The sequence below is a fragment of the Podarcis gaigeae genome (assembly GCF_964106915.1).
Source record: "Podarcis gaigeae genome assembly, chromosome: 11".
Lineage (NCBI taxonomy): Eukaryota > Metazoa > Chordata > Lepidosauria > Squamata > Lacertidae > Podarcis > Podarcis gaigeae.
The window spans coordinates 757,054-772,686 of record NC_139687.1 but is presented as its reverse complement, the minus strand read 5'-3'; the positions used below and the strand labels follow the sequence as shown (position 1 = coordinate 772,686).

General features: G+C 43.1%; 1 protein-coding gene across 6 annotated transcripts in view; it reads right to left on the bottom strand.

Moving 5' to 3' along the window:
* The window catches only part of PIP5K1B (phosphatidylinositol-4-phosphate 5-kinase type 1 beta), a 108,326-nt gene that overhangs the window by 1,657 nt on the left and 91,036 nt on the right, over positions 1-15,633 (bottom strand). For 3 of the 6 annotated variants that reach the window (XM_083702048.1, XM_083702052.1, XM_083702050.1), the window contains one exon: positions 7,300-7,421. In XM_083702048.1, the coding sequence (XP_083558174.1) occupies positions 7,300-7,421 (122 nt within the window). The remainder of the gene's footprint in view (positions 1-7,299; positions 7,422-15,633) is intronic. The other 3 variants (XM_083702049.1, XM_083702053.1, XM_083702051.1) reach the window with 1 other exon arrangement.

Sequence of the window (15,633 nt, the reverse complement as noted above, 5' to 3'; positions counted from 1 at the left end):
GATATAAATTTTGTTGCATTAAGCCAAATAAACATGTTAAATGCTAAATTGGCATAAACTGAAATGCTTCAGAATAATTAGGCATAGCCAGGATTGGGGGGGGGGGGCAGGACTTTTGTTGGGGGGAGTAGAACCGACATGATTGTTCATTTAGTTAAGTATTTCTATTGTTTTACTTGATGGGGGGGCAGCTGACCCCTTGACCCCCCCCGGCTACGCCCATGGATGGGGCTTTAAATCAATTTTTTAAAAATGTTTTATAAAAGAAAAATGTTCAATTTTTATAGTTCAACTTGAACTCCTTATTTCAAGGAAAAACAAGTTTAAAAATGGAACATATATAATTATATTAACATGGAAACAAATGTTGTGCACCATGTTAAAAATCTGATCATGCTGATCACTCTCAACAACTACAAATTGCACATAGAATGTGGCACAAGGCATAGGGGGCAAACTGTGCTGCATAATTAGATAATGTACAAGATATTTTCAAAGGATTCTGCGCAGAACATTATTTACTGATTCTACATGAATAGAAGTATTGTGGCACAGACTAGAGAATTTCATGCAGCTGCATATGGACTATAAAATTTACCGTTCCTCACTGATCAATGAGTTTGATCACAGCGCAGTTGGCAGTGGGGATGCTCAATGTGAAGCTAGTGCTGTATTCTTCACTAACCTCCAAAGTCAGGCCAGTTTGCTAGCAGGAGCAATCTTAGGCACCAATATTTTTAGAGTCTTCAACAAAAAATGTAGAGTCAGAAAGGAACACCCTAAGGTCCCTTTCAATGTCAGAGAGGACGCAGGGACATGTATAAACAACTCACACTCCCAAAAGATCCTTGTGTGCGTTCTCTTGACTCATGCAATAGGTTGGAATCATTAAAAGTCCAGGACCAGTCCTGAGCTGAAGACAGGGTTGAAATCTTAAGCTATGTACAGTCATACCTCGGATTACAGATGCTTCAGGTTGCGTTTTTTCGGGTTACGGACCGCCAAAACCCAGAAGTACCGGAACGGGATACTTCCAGGTTTCGGCAGTCACGCATGTGCAGAAGCGCCAAATTGCAACCCGCGCATTCGCAGACACGCAGCTGCGGGTTGCAAACGCGCATCCCGCACGGATTACGTTCGCAACCCGAGCATCCACTGTATTTCCTTTCACTCTAAAAGTAATATTCCCCAACTGTGAAATTATGACTCTGCTAAAGAAGGACAAAGATACAGAAATTTTATTACTGGACCAGTTCTTACACACTGGAGAAGAAAAAAACTTTCTTCCTGTTAAGTGCACTTATTAAAGCTCTGTCTCCCAGACAGATGACAGTGAAACCACTCTCACTCCTATAAAATATCTCAAGCCAAGGTTAAGACAACTGGAATTAGGATACTGTACGGTCATATGGATATCACTTGTGAAAGACAATAAAATTCTTTCCTTTTCATAATGCCCTATATTCACAATGCTTTCTTACTATAACAATAGTTTTTGACCTACATATTTTTCAGCGTTTGTTAGTTTTATACCAACAGGTTAATTAGATTTCCAAAAACTGTACATTTAAAAAACCTCTGGACAAAAGTGATTTATATCAAAGTGACAAATCTATAAAGACTTTTTAATACCAGATTTATGAAACTAAATACTTTTACTGAGCAGCCAGTCCAGAAAGGAGCATGCAACTCTTGTCATTTTAGAATCAGCAATAGGTGGCAGCATTGTGTTTGGAGAAAGAACATGAAACTTGTTTCCATATTCACAGAGGACTCAAAACAAACTACTTTAAGTGATACACAAGTTCATTCATAAAAAAAATCCTTCCATTAGCACCTTAGAGACCAACGAAGTTTGTTACTGGTATGAGCTTTCGTGTGCATGCACACTTCTTCAGATACACTGAAACAGAAGTCACCAGACCCTTATATACAGTGAGAGGGTGGGGAGAGGTATTACTCAGAAGGGTGGTGATTGGCTGGTAGGTGTGGTAAACCTGTTGACAACTGTTCATGACTGCAATTGGTCTTACAGGAAAAAGCAAGGGGTGAGATGGCTAAAAATAGCTTTATCATGTATAATGAGATAAGAATCCAATGTCTCTATTCAGACCAGGTCTCTCCATGGTTTTAAGTTTGGTAATAAGTTGCAATTCAGCAACTTCTCTTTCCAGTCTATTTCTGAAATTCTTTTGTAATAAGACAGATACTTTGAGATCTTGTATAGAATGTCCTGGGAGATTGAAGTGTTCTCCTACTGGTTTCTCTGTCTTGTGATTCTTGATGTCAGATTTATGTCCATTTATCCTTTGGCGTAGGGTTTGGCCTGTTTGTCCAATATAGAGAGCTGAAGGGCACCGTTGGCATTTGATGGCATACACAATGTTAGAAGATGAGCAATTAAATAGGTCTGAGATGGTATGTTTGATGTTGTTGGGTCCAGTAATGGTGTTGTCCTGGTGTATGTGGCAGCAAAGTTGGCAACTGGGTTTATTGCAGGCTCTGGTACCGGTGTCCATGTTAAGTCTGGTTGTTGTATTTTTGTGGGTGAGTTGTTTAAGATTGGGTGGCTGTCTGTAGGCAATGAAAGGTCTACCTCCCAGAGCTTGAGAAAGAGAATTGTCATTGTCTAGGAGAGGTTGTAGATCTCTTATGATGCGTTGTACTGTTTAAACTTGGGAGCTGTGATTACTAGTGGTGTTCTGTTATTTTCTTTTTTGGGTCTGTTTTTCAGCAAGTTCTCTCTGGGTATCAGTCTGGCTCTGTTGATCTGTTGTTTAACTTCATCAGGCGGATAGGTTTGCTGTAGATCTTTTAGGTGAGAGTCTATGTCTGTAGAGTTGGAACAGATGCGGCTGTAATGTAGGGCCTAGCTATATACAAGGGATTGTTTGGTATGTTTAGGATGGTAGCTAGAAGCATGTAGATATGTTTGTCGGTCAGTTGGTTTACGGTATAAGGTGGTGTCTATATGCCCATCCTGTATTTTTATAGTAGTGTCCAAAAAATGTATTTCTTAGCCTGGGAACGTGGGGTTCGGCAGGGCACCAGGAGCGCCTCCCCTACTCGCGGGGAACCCCATTTTGGGGCTCCGGAGCGAAGTGGGGTGAGCGGCGCGGTGCTGCGAACTGATTGCTACTTTCACAGAGGGAAGCCGCATAGCCATTGCCGGAGAGCACTGACTTCTTCCTGTCGACAATTGGACTCTAAACAAGTACCCGTGAGTAATAACGGAAAATTGGATCAAGAAACACTATAATTTGGCACCGAAGCGGGAAGGTTCAAAACAGGAAGTCCGCCCTCCGCTTTTTGTAAATAGACTGAAGCAAAAACCTTGTAAGCTAATAGCCTGGAAAGTTGCTTGTAAAGGTCGAGATTTCCTTCATTTATAACCACTAAAACCCCCTTGGAAGCAGGAGAAAGGGGGGGGGGAATCTGACTGTTTAAGCCTGCAGGAGAGGGAGTAAAGAAAAATAAGTTCCACCGTCTCAAACCTGGGAACGGGGTGTCAGAGACAGAAATTGTTGGAGACGTCCATTGACTGTGAATGGAACATTTTGACAGATAGCTAAAAAAGAGAAACAAACTGATTCCAATGTTGCCTTCTGCATTCTAAAGAAACAAAATATTTGAAAATTGAAAGTAACTTTCTTTTGTTGGACATGCTTTAAAAAGATGGACACAAATAGAAATTGTCTCCTCTAGAGGGAGCTTGTTAAATTGTTGCTGCAGTTTACTTGGCGACTTTACAGCTGCGAGATTCAGATCATGGGACCAGTCTTTTGACCTTGAATAAAAATGTGTTGGGAGGAAGTTTTGATGCTTGCCTTTTGCAAGACAAATGCTTTGCTGGAGCAGTTGCATGAGAAGATGGATTTGATGAATGAGAAGTTGGATTTGATGACTGCTGTAGTCAGTGAATGTGGACAAATAGGGAATACTGACACAGAAATCATACAGGGACCAACTCAGGAAACTGGTTCGACTGGGCAAGTGCAAGGGCAGATGATAACGGAGGAGGTTGCGGTTGCACCTCAAGCAATACAAATGGAGAGACCCGAGGCCCTGCAGGAGCATAAGCCGCTGTTTTGGAAGATTGAATATGGAGTGGGCCAGGGGGAGCCTGGAGCTGAGGAGGGACTTTGAAATATGCTGTTAAATATTTTTTGGATTATATTGATGACTGTGGGGAGTGGGACTGTGGGAAATGGGCTGGTCTAATGAGGGGAGATGGAGATAATTATGGGCTGGAATCCCCCAGAGACTTCATTGAGAAAGGAAAGAAATCAAGAAAGAGACCAACAAAAGACAAGGAAAAGTGCAAGTACAGTGGTGCCCCGCAAGACGAATGCCTCGCAAGACGGAAAACCCGCAAGACGAAAGGGTTTTCCGTTTGCGAGTTGCTTCGCAAGACGAATTTCCCTATGGGCTTGCTTCGCAAGAAGAAAGCCCATAGGGAAATCTCCGGGGACCTCTTTTAAATGCTGGCGGTGGGGAGCAAAGCCTTTCCCCCCCCCCCGGCCTTCAGAAGAGGTCCAGGAAGGCCGGCGGGGGCCGAAAGGCTTTGCTCCCCACCGCCAGCATTTTAAAAGCAGTCCGGGATAGCAGGGAAGCGCTTCCCGCTATCCCGGACGGCTTTTGACGGCAGGCGGGGGGAGCAAAGACTTTCGCCCCCCGCCGGCCTTCAGAAGAGGTCCTGGACCTCTTCTGAAGGCCGGCGGGGGGCAAAAGTCTTTGCTCCCCCCTGCCTGCCTTCCCGGGGGCTTTTAAATCGCCCCGGGACAGCGGAGAAGTCCTCCGCTGTCCCAGGGTTTTTAAAAATGCTGGGGGTGGGAAGAAAAGCCCTTGTCCCCCCCCCCAGCCTTCAGAAGAGGTCGGGAGACAGACTGTCCCCGGACCTGGTCTGAAGGTGGTTTCCATAGGAACGCATTGATTGATTTTCAATGCATTCCTATGGGAAACCGTGCTTCGCAAGACGAAAAACTCGCAAGAAGAAAAAACTTACGGAATGAATTAATTTTGTCTTGCGAGGCACCACTGTATAAAGAAGAAGAAGAAGATCTGCAGAAGGGGCATGGAAGAGATTTAAGAGCCTCGGACATAAGATTACCAGGTTGATGGACTAGATGGAATGGACAGTAAGGACTGACATAACCCGAGACCAGGAAGAAGGGACGTTGGATGAAAATTGGAAGAAAGTCTATAAAGAAAAACTTTTATTTTGGGAATTAGTGTAAAATTAATGAATATTAGGGAAAATGTTGGAATGAAATTGTCTGGCTTTAGTAGAAATGATATAAGGAGTTATGTATAAATAAGCATTAAGTTTTAAGTTTTAAGATATTTTACGGTAAGATAAGGTTAAATAAAGTAAGGCAAATTGAATAACAGAATATGGTGAAAGATGGAAAGGATTTGCTGAAATAATTAATTAAGCTAGAATACAAAAAGGGAGGTGTGAGGAGGTCAAGGAAACAAGCAAATGAAAGATAAGATATGTAATATGGGATTTGTATTTCTTTTCTTTTTTTGTTGTTGTGTTGTTGTATTGGTTTTTATGTATCTTTTTTCTTTCTTTTTTTTCCTTCTCTTTTTTGTAATTTTGAAATCCTTAATAAATATCATATTAAAAAAAATGTATTTCTTGCATGGATTGGTTCATTGTTAGGTTGATGGTGGAGTGAAAGTCATTGAATGTCTGATGGAAGGTGTCCAGGGTCTGTTGACCATGTGTCCAGATAATAAAAATATTGTCAATGTATTGCAGGTACAAGAGAGGTTTGAGTGGGTACCCACTCAAACCTCTCTTGTAGGGTAGTCTCACTGAAATTAATGGACCTAACTTAGCCATATTCATTCATTTAAATAAGTCTACTCTGGGTAAAACTAAGCTGAATACAACCCCAATGAGAATAGTTTTTGCCACTTCCATGTGTCTTAAGTTACTGGCTGTTGCTTTTTTTTTTAATAATATGAATAGTAAATTGCAGGACAGCCCATTGCCTAGCAGGAATTGCAAACGGTTCCAGAAAGACAGGGTCTTCAATGAATCCACTGTTTATTATATTGGACATAGTTATCATTTTTAATTCCCAAACAGGCTTATTAGATCTTTGGGTTTCTTTTTAGGACAACGGCAAAAGGATGGATTCTCACAGGAACAAGTGCTGACTTGCAACGGGAGGGAAAAGACGCTCAGTTCGATGCAGGCCATGACTGTGGATCCCAGGATATGGCAAGCTGAATCTGCTCAGAGGTGGCAGAACAACCTTGCTAAATCCCGCTTGAAACAAGCACACCCACAGAAGATGAACTGCTCGTCCATAATCATTTCCCTTGAAGGTTGTTGTTATTTTGATATCCCATTAAGGCAGCTCAGCTCCACTCCTGCAAACATTGGAGAATTTTAATTCAGATCAACCCTAGCTAAACCTAAATAAATATAACAAGTTGAGCCATTATTGGGAAATATTACAGAGAAAACGAGGGTCTTTTTATCTAATCTTCAACAATCTCAATGTGGGATATTACTATTAGCATTACATATGTGGATCAGCAGGAAGTTGTTTAAAGAGACATGTGTTTTCTCCACTTTGTTTTACTGATTATAACCAATGTGAATGAGTGCTCCATGCTATATATGAAACTCAGCATCTTTGAATACAAACAGATTATACTAGTAAATTTCACGAGATGAGTAAATTTGGACAGAATTAAGAATCTTAAAAGAAATAGGGAATGCAAATGCTAATCTAGTCAAATGGAACATTATCAAACCCATGAGACTTTCCAGCGCTGTTCTAAAAATGTCACAGATATTTCTCTTGCCTTTCCCTCTCTTGCATGCCCACAGAAAGATGGAAAATATATGTAAATTGATCCAATCTATTAAAAGGAGAGGGAGTTCTCTACAATGGCCTACTTATACTAAGATTTTTGAATAACCCAGGCATTTCCTATTCCAACCAATATGTGCATTGAAACAGAGGAATGTTTGGTAACCAAAGCAACATTGATTTGTTCCTCCAATTATAGCTACAAAAGAACTATAGGTATAGTTTAAGTGCTGTTGGGTCATACATATTTTCTTCTCTCAGGTGACAGTTCTGCATCAGAGGACATCAGAATCTCACCTTTTCAGTTTTGTGGGGAATACTTCATACTACTCACAAAATGGAATAGTACACTAAGAGTGAAACATATGAAGTACACATCTACAGAATACAACCCAGTGTCAATCAAAAGCAAGTCAGCTATTTGAAAGTGTACATAATTTGGAAAAAGAAAAGATTAGTCAACTTACTAAGTATACATCCAGCACAGAAGCATTATCATTTTCTGTTTCTACTGTGCTCTGTTCTGAAGTCAAGCAGATAGCACTATCTTCTAAGGTGAATGTTGAACTCGAAGGCAATCCTTTACTGGATATAAAAGCAACACACAATGATCATGAAACCAAAAAGAAACAATGTGCTAATAGGTCAGACTTATGGGATTGTCTTTAATAATTGTATAGACCCATACACATTTGTAAGATCCTAGTTGCATGCTATTCAATTGCAGCAAAGTCTTCCTACATCTTACCTTCAGCATCCTGAAACTGATACAGTGGTGCCCCACAAGACGAATGCCTCGCAAGACGAAAAACCCGCTAGACGAAAGGGTTTTCCGTTTTTCGATGCGCTTCGCAAGACAAATTTCCCTATGGGCTTGCTTCGCAAGACGAAAACATCTTGCGAGTCTTGCAATTTTTTTTGCTTTCACCCCTTTTTCTAAGCCGCTAAGCCGCTAATAGCTGCTAAGCCGCTAAGCCGCTAAGCCTTTAATAGCCGCTAAACCGCTAATAGCGCTAATCTGCTAAGCCGCTAATAGGATTGCTTCGCAAGACGAAAAAACCGCTAGACAAAGAGACTCGCGGAACGGATTATTTTCGTCTTGCGAGGCACCACTGTATTGCCTTTGGACTCCAGTGCTCAGGCAAAAGAATGAGCAGAAGTGGCTGCAGAGGTCCCTCTAGATGGAAGAAGGTGTGGCACATGGAGTCAGCAATTGAGGGAGAGTTGCAAAAGTGTCCTGAGAGTTTTTCTGCCTCCTGTTCACCACCAGCACAATCCTGAACCCTCAGTGTAAAATTCCTTACTTTGTATTAAAATACCGGTATGTCAGGTAAACCAGGGTATCTTGTTGGTTCAGGTTTACTGTATTTTAAAACTGCATCTTGATAAATCTGGACTGATTTCATTAGTATCAGAACAAAACTCTCAAAGTTCCTGAGGAACCAGTGGAACCAGTATTTTTTTAAAAATCTTTGAAAATAAAAATATATACTCCACCTCTTCCAAACCCTGACACAGTACAATAACATTTCTGCATGTCTGATCCATTTAAACACACTTTTAGAAATGATTAATTATGCTACTTATTTGGGGAACAGGAAAAGCAAAACCGGACACACCCATAGAATGGCCCAGACTTCACAGTGACTGATATGTTGTGGTTTTTCCTGTTTTATCCATCCTAACCTATAAACCAGGGGTAGTCAACCTTTTTATACCTACTGCCCACTAATGTAAAATTTCCTTACCGCCCACCAGAGCTCGATGGAAGGAGGATTCAGCTTGTGCCATAGAACCCCCTACCGCCCACCTAGAATCCTGAAACGCTCACTAGTGGGCGGTAGGGGCCAGGCTGACAACCCCTGCTATAAACAAATAAGATTATTGTTGTGGAGACTGAAACAGCAACCTTAAAAGCTTTATTCATGTGTTCAGTGTTGATTTTATGTTTGTATGCAACTCAAAAGTAATAGGTGTTTTTTTGAAGGGTTAAAAAACTGAATGTTGAAGGCTGGTTATTCGAGATTCTTAGGATGGGAAGTTTTTCCAATAACAAATTATATAATGCACACAGAACTGAATGAGAAGGAGAGCACAAATGGTTGCAGATATATCTGCAAATGTGGTCTCCATGGTTTCAGCAAGGTCTGGAGCAAGTCCCCTATTCACATCTCTGACAGCAACAACATTTCACTCATGCTGGTATTTCCCCCCAGTGTTGAGCAAAACTAAGGTTACCAGATTTTTTCCAATGAATCTGGGGATACTTTAATTAAATAAATACTACACGTTCGGGACGTTGATGCTGCAGCAATGGCGGTGGCAGAGGGGCGGCCACTGCCTTGACCTCAACTGCCCTTCCTCCAAGGCTTCTATCTCCTTTTCTATCTCCTTTTTCCATGAGCCTGGGCAGCCTGAGTTGTTGGTCCTTTCGTGGTGGTGGTGGGGAAGCGGTGCGCGGTGTGTCAGGCATGGAAGGTGGAGGAGGGCCAACAGCAGCAGCGGCGAAGCTTGGGCAGCACGATGCCTCCCTTCCCATCGGAGCAGCCCCAATCCCATGCCTACTTGCATGCAAATAGGAGGGGGCAGGAATCCCTCAGTTGGGAAGCGAGGCTTCACACTGCCTTTTGGAGCAGCCCATCCCAACTCCTACTTGCGTGCAAGCAGGAGGAGGCAGGGATCTTCCTTCCCATTGGAGCAGCCCCAATCCCATTCCTACTTGTGTGCAAGCAGGAGGGGGTGGGGATCCTTCAGCTGGGAAGGGAGGCTTCCCATTGCCTGAGAGATCCCTGCCCCGCTCCTGCTGGCACGCAAGGAGGAGTTGGGAGGCTGCTCCGATAGGCAACATGAAGCCTCCATTCACAGCTTAGTTGCTGGGGTCAGGGAAGGTGGAGGCAGCCTGGAAGCTGCATGTTAGAGCTGCTGCACCACCATCATATGGGGACTTCTGAGCAGCTCCTGAAGCCAGCCAGAGCCAACTGCTCCGGGCTGCTTAGAGACTGCCGCTGCTGTGTTTCCTGGGGACATTAGATGAAATCCAGGGACATCCCGGGGATGGAATTTGTCTGGGGACTTATTCACAAATCCAGGGACTGTCCCCAGGAAATGGGGACGTCTGATAACCCTAAGCTAAACACAAACATAGGCAAATTGCCAAAAGAATACTGGTGGTGCTGGTTTAATGTGTACCATATTTCATCACCTTTTGCAAATAACAGTCTGGCACTAAAAAAAAACCTGGTGCATTGGCAAAAAAGAAAAGTACAAAGGTTATTTTATATGAGATGCAATAACTAGTTAGAACCAAATGCAATCATATCCAAAATGCACATGGGATAAGAGAGGCCAACAACCAATGGGCTGGGAGACTGAAACCATCACCACTTTGATCATAACATCATCACCATGGTCAAATCCATCTTTAGAACTCTAGGTAAATCCTTCAGTTCCCTTTGCTCAGGTGAAGGTAACTGAGAGTGGGGAAGGGATGCATCCTACTCAGCTGGGTTTAGCCCAGGTCTGAGCCCCTTTCAACGCAATGCAGTGGCGGCAGTGAGGCCATCTGCCTCTCCCCCAGATGAAGACTTACTAGTCAGAGTGGAAGGATACATAGCACCTTCAAATGTGCCTACCTTCAAAGCTGCATTATGTCAACAAAGGTATCTGGAAAACATGCATTTATTTGCCTGGCCACAATATAGATGAAATCTATATGTATCCTTCTGGATATGTGGTCTGGAGCATAGTGTTCAAAAGAGATTCCTAAATGACAGTTCATGTATTCGGTCACAGAATACTCCATCAATGAGAACGACACCAATTACATTCTTTCTATGATATGGCTCGATTATTCTTGAACAATGTGTTTATTTTATTGGCTACATTTTTCTGTGGTCTCTTAGTTTATTTTACAGTGGTGCCTCGCAAGACAAAATTAATCCGTTCCGCGAGTCTCTTCGTCTTGCGGTTTTTTCGTCTTGCGAAGCATGGCTATTAGCGGCTTAGCGGCTATTAGCGGCTTAGTGGTTATTAACGGCTTAGCAGCTTTAAGAAAAAGGAAACAAACTCGCAAGAACTCATAAGACGTTTCGTCTTGCGAAGCAAGCCCATAGGGAAATTCGTCTTGCGGAACGACTCAAAAAACGGAACTCTTTCGTCTTGTGCGTTTTTCGTCTTGCGAGGCATTCGTCTTGCGAGGTACCACTGTACTGAGTTTTGGATATGACGGACATGTCTTCTTCAAAGCCTATTAATGGGTGTGTCTCCCCCAAAGACAGCTGCTCCCATTGCAGCCACATGGGGAGAATGCAAATCACCTGAGGAGAGGCCTCATTTTCTAAAGTAAACATAGTGATAGAGGTTAATTTTACACTTTTGATTTCCATTGAATCTGAAATGAAGAGCAAGTGTATGGCACAATACCAGGCAAAACCATCTTGCTCATTGTGGAAAATGTAAGAGACTAATGTAACATAAGATTAGAGTTCAGTTATCATTGTTCACCTCCCACAACATTTACTATCAGATGCATCCCATTAACAGTTCACGTGGAAACTCACATATACTTCCAAAAGAAGGTTCCATACTCAATGCTGATAGCAGCCGATTTTGCCAAGGCTGTTATTCCAAGGGAATAGCTGTCCTATAAGTTTGAAATGGTTTAAACAGTAATTTGCTTCCTACAGAAAACACTGGGAGCTCCAATTCTGCTGGGAAACTGATAGGTAAAATGCCTTACTTTTTGTCCAATGGCTTTCTGGCGCTCTGCATAAATGTGTTCATGATAAAGGGAACTGACTCTCAACTACATGATTGGCTTGGCTCACCCACATAGTAATTTCATCAGAGAATGGCAGCAACAACTGGCAGTAGGAAGTGACACCAAATAGTTTTTAAAAAGTGAGTACTGTATTTGCATGGAGTGGATTTTTCTGGGGGAGGAGGGAGGAGAAATTGCTACAATATAGAGATAACTACAGTATTTTTATCTCAGAATTGGAACAAGAGGTGAACAAGAATTGGTGCTGTGCTGTTTTATTGTAATTACTGGTATGATTTTACTAGATTTTATGTATATGAATAGTTTTAATTCTATTGATGTTAAATTGCTTTTAATAGTTGTTTTTTTCTGAGACCTGCGGGGGTATAGGGCGGTATATAAATAATGATGATAATGATAATCATCATCATAGACTGATGTACATTTGTAGTGTAGATATATCCTTCAGGCCAAGTTATTTCAAAAGGGGCTGTGCAAATACTACACAGTGAACAAACAAGCATTTAATATGCTGTACATGTACCACTTTCCCTAGAGAAACTTCTTTTTGTACCTACTTCAGTACTTTCACCTACTTTCCAGTCTGCTTCAGCAAAAATCACTTACATGTAAGAAAAACTGTGTTAAAAATAGTATGTAGTAAATGCAAATCTGTTTTAGCACAATTATCTACATTTAAAAGTTAACAAAACTGATATGTGGTTTTTTCATATTTTAGTCTAATGTATTATTTGACACCTCTCCTCCAATTTATTTTATGCAAGCATCACATCAGTAGCTTAAAAAAGTTCTAGGCAACAGAATAACCAACTTTTTCTTAGCTTGGTCTAATATACCAATACTAAATAAGAACAGTATTTTTTTCTAAGTCTGACCATTTTTCAGCTGCAAAAAGAGTCAAGGTACTGATGAAGAGCGACCCAGTAGATCATCGGAATTCTCTCTAGCAATGATACCTTACTTGCACTGCAATTACTGTTTTGCAAAGCAGTTGCATGGAGCCCAGAGCTGAGGACAATGAAACAATCACTGAGACTTCTAGAGCACCGGTGGCAGAAAACTCGTTCTGAATTGGACCAGACACGGGTTAGAGCTCAACGTCGGGCCTACAAGTGGCAATAGCGATGGCAAAGCAGACTTTCTTCACCACCTCTATTGCATCTGCAGAAAACAGCAGCAAAAGACTCTTTCAGGTGGTTTGCAATCTAACAGAACCACCTTCGCCATCGGGGCCCAGTAAGGACCCCAAGACCTCCTGCAATGATTTTGCAAGTTTTTTGCAGATAAAGTCACTCAGATTTGAAAAGAGGTAGACTCCACCATGGGAGCAGGACTGGGGCGGGAGAGTGCTAGAGTCCTGTCTAGTCGAGTTGTGTGGGATCAATTCCAATGTGTTACCTCCAAGGATGTGGACAGGCTGCTTGGCTGCATGAAACCAACCACCTGTCTCCTTGATCCTTGCCCATTCTGGCTCATAAAAGCGAGCTGGGAAGGTCAGGGCGATGAGCTCTGTGGGGTGGTGAAAGCTTCCCTCTGTGGGGAGCCTTCCCAGACCCGCTGAAAGAAGCGGTTATGAAACTGCTTCTTAAAAAAAATATTTGGACCTGGCCAATATGGTCAACTAACGCCCAGTCTCAAATCTTCCATTCTTGGGCAAGGTGACTGAGCAGCGGCCTTTGATACAATCAACCATGACATCCTTCTTGACCATGAGGAGCTGGGAGCTGAGGGCACTGTCATACAGTGGTTCTGCTCACTTCCTCCTGGAACACTTCCAGAAAGTGGTGTTCAGACCCCTGGGCTCTCACTTGTGGGGTGCCTCAGGGTTCCGTCCTCTCCCCCATGCTTTTTAACATCTACATGCAGCTGCTGGGAGAGATCATCAGGGGGTTTCGGCTGGGTGTTCATCAGTATGCAGATGATACCCAGCTCTACCTCTCTTTCAAATCAGAACCAGTGAGGGTGGTGAAGGTCCTGTGTGAGTGTCTGGAGGCAGCTGGAGGATGGATGGCAGCTAACAGATTGAGGTTGAATCCTGACAAGGCAGAAGTACTGTTCTTGGGGGACAGGGGGTGGGCAGGTGTGGGGGACTCCCTGGTCCTGAATGGGGTAACTGTGCCCCTGAAGGACCAGGTGTGCAGCCTAGGAGTCATTTTGGACTCACAGCTGTCCATGGAGGCGCAGGTCAATACTGTGTCCAGGGCAGCTGTTTATCAGCTCCATCTGGTATGCAGGCTGAGACCCTACCTGCCTGTGGACTGCCTCGCCAGAGTGGTGCATGCTCTAGTTATCTCCCGCTTGGACTACTGCAATGCGCTCTACGTGGGGCTACCTTTGAAGGTGACCTAGAAACGAACTAATCCAGAATGCGGTAGCTAGACTGGTGACTGGGAAATGCTGCTGAGACCACATAACACCGGTCTTGAAAGACCTACATTGGCTCCCAGTACGTTTCCGAGCACAATTCAAAGTGTTGGTGCTGACCTTGAAAGCCCAGTATACCTGAAGGAGCGTCTCCACCCCCATCGTTCAGCCTGGACATCGAGGTCCAGCTCCGAGGGCCTTCTGGTGGTTTGTTCACTGTGAGAAGTGAGATTACAGGGAACCAGGCAGAGGGCCTTCTCGGTAGTGGTGCCCGTCCTGTGGAACGCCCTCCCATCAGATGTCAAGGAAATAAACAAGTACTGTACCTGACTTTCAGAAGACATCTGAAGGCAGCCCTGTTTAGGGAAGTTTTTAATGTTTGATATATTAACGTGTTTTTAACCCAGCCAGATAGGGAAGGTATTTATGTATGTATGTATGTATGTACATACGTACGTACGTACGTACGTATAAATATATTATTATTATTATTATTATTGGAAAAGGAGTAAGTGGAATTGACTTTTAAATACGTTTTCCAGATTTGAAGTGAAGTTGACTGATGTTAAAGGTACTTTTATTCTACCAGACTTAAGTAACAGCAGAAGCAAATTTGCATTATCAGAAATTAGAATGCACAATCGCATCTGTCATGATGAAGGCTGCAGAGAGAAAACAGGTTTCAGTACAGTGCAATAGGACACCTGCAGAAAACCAAAGTCCATTTTGGGCTTTTTATTTTTGCCATAAGTAAAATGTGGCATTTGTAAGTTCATTTTTAGTATTGTCAGTTGCCAGATACTTTAATAAAAGCTGCAGTCTCTTTCTGTGGAACAGTCATAGCTACTCATCTGTTATACCAGGGATGCCCAAACTTTTTTCAAAGAGGGCCAGATTTGATGAACTGAACATACATGAGGGCCGACCAAAGTTCTTGAGGGTTTTTTTAGGATTGAAGTTGCTGGGCTTTTTTTAGGATTTTACCCCAGGACATATACTGCCATGGGGCTGGATTAAATCGACTGGCGGGTCGGATTAGGCCCCCGGAACGGATTTTGGACATGTCTGTGCTATACTGTTCATGGTTTTTGTGTGTGCCTAAGTCAATCTGTAATAGCTAAAGCATTTGAAATTACAGTTGATGAATTAACCAGGAAATGCTGATGTGTTTAATTTTGAACTCCAGCAAGGGATTCTCTGCAGTTAGGAAGGGCTTTTGTCCACCACTTTGTCTACAGCTGAGCAGTGGGCTTGTGCCAGAAGGACAAGGAAGATAAACCTGGGATACCTGGATATACAGTGGTGCCCCGCAAGACGAACGCCTCGCAAGACGAAAAACCCGCTAGACGAAAGGGTTTTCCGTTTTGGAGGCGCTTCGCAAAACGAATTTCCCTATGGGCTTGCTTCGCAAGAAGAAAGCCCATAGGGAAATCTCCGGGGACCTCTTTTAAATGCTAGCGGTGGGGAGCAAAGCCTTTCCCCCCCTCCGGCCTTCAGAAGAGGTCCAGGAAGGCCGGCGGGGGCCGAAAGGCTTTGCTCCCCACCGCCAGCATTTTAAAAGCAGTCCGGGATAGCAGGGAAGCGCTTCCCGCTATCCCAGATGGCTTTTGAAGGCAGGCGGGGGGAGCAAAGACTTTTGCACCCCGCCAGCCT